This window comes from Muscardinus avellanarius (genome assembly GCF_963383645.1).
Source record: "Muscardinus avellanarius genome assembly, chromosome: 4".
Lineage (NCBI taxonomy): Eukaryota > Metazoa > Chordata > Mammalia > Rodentia > Gliridae > Muscardinus > Muscardinus avellanarius.
In genome coordinates, this window is record NC_137789.1 from 58,468,107 (window position 1) to 58,472,857 (window position 4,751).

The 4,751-nt window shown below is 54.1% G+C and overlaps 1 protein-coding gene across 3 annotated transcripts; it reads left to right on the forward strand.

The window, feature by feature from the left end:
- Positions 1–1,227: 1,227 nt before the first annotated feature.
- On the forward strand, positions 1,228–3,616 carry HEY1 (hes related family bHLH transcription factor with YRPW motif 1; the record flags this gene model as incomplete). Of its 3 annotated transcripts, none has more annotated exons than XM_080695244.1 (5): positions 1,228–1,316; positions 1,495–1,588; positions 1,682–1,765; positions 2,072–2,153; positions 3,033–3,616. In XM_080695244.1, the coding sequence occupies 5 exons, from the start codon at positions 1,228–1,230 to the stop codon at positions 3,614–3,616; spliced, it is 933 nt and encodes a 310-aa protein (XP_080551370.1). The 3 variants fall into 3 exon arrangements, with proteins under 3 accessions (XP_080551370.1, XP_080551371.1, XP_080551372.1); XM_080695245.1 differs by having other exon boundaries at positions 1,495–1,570; positions 1,682–1,777; XM_080695246.1 differs by having other exon boundaries at positions 1,495–1,570.
- Between the last annotated feature and the right edge of the window lie 1,135 nt (positions 3,617–4,751).

Below are 4,751 nucleotides of genomic sequence, written 5' to 3' on the forward strand. Positions count from 1 at the left end.
GGGGGTGGGGGAGCGTGTGCGTGCGTGCGCGTGTGCACGTGTGTCTACTGGTTAGACGTGCATTCCCGAAGAGAGGTCGGCCTGGGATGCAAACCCTGCCCGCCACCCTGTCGCCCGCTGAGAGGATCTGGCGGCCAAAGCCTGAGGGGAGGCGGGGAACCAACATAATGAATATCCCCCGGGACTGGCTTTTTTTTTTTTTTTTTTTTTTTTTTTAAGCTAGCTGAGAAAACAAGCGCTCCACTTCCCCGGAAATTAGATGCACATCCCGGAGGCTGGGGAGCCCTTGCAGAAGCGTCTGGCTGCATGGGCGGTCTCAGAAACCAAAGAACATCCTCCAACACCCACGTCCTGCCCCGTCCCTGTGTCTGGGCCCTGGGCTGATGGCCGCCGCGGATGCGCCCGGCGCGCTGGAGCGGCCCCTGCCCGCCCCGCGGGGTCGGCGGGCGGCCTGGCCAGGTGCAGCGGGGCCGGAGCGCGCCCGGGAGGCCGGCTGGGCGGCCGCCGCGAGACTGCCGGCGGCTCAGGGCGGCGGGCTCCGGGCCGGCCGGCGCCCGGGCTCCGATTACAGGTTCACACGGGGAGCCCAGCCCGCGGCCGCCCAGCCCGCGCCCCCGCCGCGCCATTCTTCTCCATTCATGCGGCCGCCCAGCGCCGCCGCCAGCGCGGCCGCCGCCGCCGTCGCCAGCCGCCCGGATTGGCTGGCGGCCGGGGCGCCGGCACTTTCCCACGGCCCGGGCGCGTGCGGCTCACCGGCGGCGCTGCAGGCGCGGCCCTGGCGCGCGGCCAGGCCAATCGGGGCGCGGGCGGGCCAGTGTCCCGACCCGGCCTCCCGCGCCTCCCCGCCGCCGGCCCCCGCGAGGAAGCCCGCCGAGCCCCGGCGGAGCCGACGCACCGCCGCCGGCCAGGGGCGGGGAAGCCGGCCGCCCGCCCGCGCCCTCAGCCCGCCCCGCCCGCCCCGGGGCGGCTGCCAATCAGCGAGGCGAGGAGCCCGATTGGCCGCGGGGAGCGGCGGCCCCGCCCCGCCCTCCTCGGCCCCGCCCCGCCCTCCCCGGCCCGCGCTGGGGCTCGGCGTGGGAAAGCGATGGCTGAGTCTTAACCCGGGCGGAGCGCGAGCGGGACCTGAGTGTGCGGACCCCGAGCAGCCGAGCGCGCACCGCGCCGCCGTCCTTAACTCCTCCCTGCCCGCCGCCGCGCCGACCCTCCCCGGGGCCCCCGCGCAGCAGCATGAAGCGAGCTCACCCCGACTTCAGCTCCTCCGACAGCGAGCTGGACGAGAACATAGAGGTGGAGAAGGAGAGCGCGGACGAGAATGGGTGAGCGGGGGCGGCGGTGACAGCGGGCGCGGGGTGACCTCCGCGAGGTGCCGGGGGCCCGCCAGCCACTCTCAAGTGCAAGTTGCCGGGAGGGTTGGGGCAGCCCCTCAGGCCACCTCGCCCCGCTTAAAGGCTAATCTTTTTTTTTTTTTTTTTTTTTCCCCCTCTCTTCTTTCAGAAACTTGAGTTCAGCTCTAGGTTCCATGTCCCCAACTACATCTTCACAGATCCTAGCTAGGAAAAGACGGAGAGGAGTGAGTCTTTTTTTTTTTGTTATTTGTTATTAATTAACAGAAAGAGCCATGTTTCTTTTTGAAATTTACAGTCGTGATAGAAGTGTCCTTTGTTTTGCCTGCTTCCCACAGATCATTGAGAAGCGCCGACGAGACCGGATCAATAACAGTCTGTCTGAGCTGAGGAGGCTGGTACCCAGTGCTTTTGAGAAGCAGGTAATGGAGAAAGTAGGTAGAGCCATCAGAATAGTTATCTTCACCTTCCGAATCCTTCCCCCGTGAATCTGAACCTTATCCACGTCTAGGAAAATAACCTTGTTTATGTCTCAATGGCTTCGTACAGATGCCAATGGATTTTGTGAAGACAGCTCATTTTGCTTCAGTTCATGCTTTTCAATTTACAGAGTATGCGTGTGTGTATGTGTGTATATGTATATGCAAATGTGTATAAATATGCACATATATTTTAAGTGCCCCCAAGGCACTTGTGTCAAATCAATCTTTTGCCATTCTCTTCTTTAGGGTTCTGCTAAGCTAGAAAAAGCTGAGATCTTGCAGATGACGGTGGATCACCTGAAAATGCTGCACACTGCAGGGGGGAAAGGTACCTCTCATTTGTCCATGTGGGGGCCCTGCCTGGTGGGGGTGGAGGGAGCAGCAGGCCCAGGCCAGGATTGGTGCAGTCTCTGGCTGCTTTTTCTTCGGGGGTGGGGAGAGAAAGATGTTTGGTGTGTGCCACTGCCTGTCAGTACATCTTCAAATGCACATCGGATTTTCTCCTGTGAATTCATCACTCCAGCCCTCTGCACGTTGAAAAACAATGCACCTTTTGGAAAATATCTATCATCTTTGAGATCCTTAAAGTCGTGACAGCCCTGATTCAAATCAGGTAGCTCTCACTGCCATTTTGAAAAAAAAGATGAAAACATTTTTAATTTTGTATGCAAGATTTTTTTTTTTAATGAGCTGCCACATGACTCTGCCTCTTGAGGAAAGAAACCTGTTGTGGTTAAGTAGAGAAAAACCTAACAGAAGGTGGGGGACCCCAGTCTGAGTGTCTGTCTCCAGCCAGGAAAATGCTTTACTGAGGACCAAGTGCCTGAAAGCTTCAGGATGATAACTTACATCTGTGTGTCTAATGAATTTCACTGCTCTGTGGTTTCTCTGTCCTTGATGTATTTTTGTTGTTGTTGAGGGAAAACATTAAAGGAACGAACATAGTTTCATCTGCTGGTAGGGTATAATTCCAGTTTCTGCTCGGCAGCTTCTAATTGGGCTTTGAACTTGAATTAGCAAACATAGTCTGTTCAGGTTGATTAGTGCAAAGATTTTGGTCATTTCCAAAACATTCGGATCTGCAGGAGAACCCGTGAGTGCCTTGCCTGAAGGATTAGGTATTTGCTGGGAAGGGCCGCCTTTGGGAATGGAAGAAATGAGGTTCCTGAGCAAAGCCCCGAATTCTTCCTTTTGTTCTTTGGCTCAGGCTACTTTGACGTGCACGCCCTTGCCATGGACTATCGAAGTTTGGGGTTTCGGGAGTGCCTGGCAGAAGTTGCCCGTTACCTGAGCATCATCGAGGGACTAGATGCCTCCGACCCGCTTCGTGTTCGACTCGTCTCGCATCTCAACAACTACGCCTCCCAGCGGGAAGCCGCGAGCGGCGCCCACGCGGGCCTTGGACACATTCCCTGGGGCAGCGCCTTCGGACCTCACCCGCACATCGCGCACCCGCTGCTGCTGCCCCAGAACGGCCACCGGAACGCTGGCACCGCGGCGTCTCCTACGGAACCCCACCACCAAGGCAGGCTGGCCTCTGCGCACCCCGAGGCGCCTGCTTTGCGAGCGCCCCCTAGCTGCGGCCTCGGACCCGTGCTGCCGGTGGTCACCTCCGCCTCCAAACTGTCGCCGCCCCTGCTCTCCTCCGTGGCCTCGCTGTCCGCCTTCCCCTTCTCCTTGGGCTCCTTCCACTTACTCTCTCCCAGTGCACTGAGCCCTTCGGCGCCCACGCAGGCGGCAAACCTTGGCAAGCCCTATAGACCTTGGGGCACGGAGATTGGAGCTTTTTAAAGAACTGATGCTCTAGAATGAGGGAGGGGAGAGCTTAAGATCCCAGCTGAGCTGGACTCTGGCCAACATCACCTTAAAGTCGTCAGTAAAAGTAAAAAGGAAAAAGGTACACTTTCACATAAAATTTTTTTTAAAGACTGAAGGTTTGTTGGTTTACTTTTTTCTTTTTATGTTTTTTATCATGTCAAGTATTAGCAATTTTAAAAGCTAGTTGTTAATTTTTGTTTAAAACATTAAATTGAGATAGGATAAACCGACACTTTGTGATAGGTTTTTACTGTGCCTAATGTACTTTGTAAACCTGTCAAAGAATGATTCCATGTTGCCTCAAAGTTTTGGGAATATTAACATTTTTTTTAAAGTGTTTTTGATCTGTTTTTCTCCTTGTATAGTTGCAGTCTGTTTTTAGAATTAATTTTCCAAACCACTCTGCTCAAAGTTAACATGATTCTGTTTGTTAATATTGCGACAGATTGAGGTGTTGTATAAATAATATTCTCGGGGGGGGGGAACTATATTGAATTTTATATTTCCAAACAAAGCGTTGACAAATCAGATAATCAGCTTTATCCAAGAAAGAAGACTAGTTAATTCTCTGCATCCTGCAGCAGTGAGGTGGATATACAAACTATGGGTGGCCCCGTACAACCAACTGTGCTTGTCTGGCAGAGCCTGCGGTTCTGGCAGTTTAGAGAGTGGAGACGGCATAGGTTAGGGCCCCATTTGAAGTGTCAGCAGGGAGGAGGCCGAGGACAATTGAGGATATGCCTGCATTTATCAGCCCCAAGCAATGCAATGAATTTTTAATCCCACAGATCTTCACAAGCGTTAACCTTCATAAACGATCACGGTGTGCAAGGGGTTGATGGAACAGTGCAGTGGAACCTGTTAAATGCATAGCCTAATTTCCCTGGAACTGTCATATTTTCTTTAAACTAGAAAACATTTTTATGTTGTGTATTCCTTTTGGTGCATGGAAACGTGGTTGGTGAGCTATTTAAAAGGGCTTTGCTGCCTTCTCTTTGATTTATTTAATTTGATTTGGGCCATCAACATATCATTTTACAGGTTTATTCCTTTAGCAGGTGTAGTTTGAACAACCTCCACTGAACTGGGCTTGACCTCTGTTGTACTG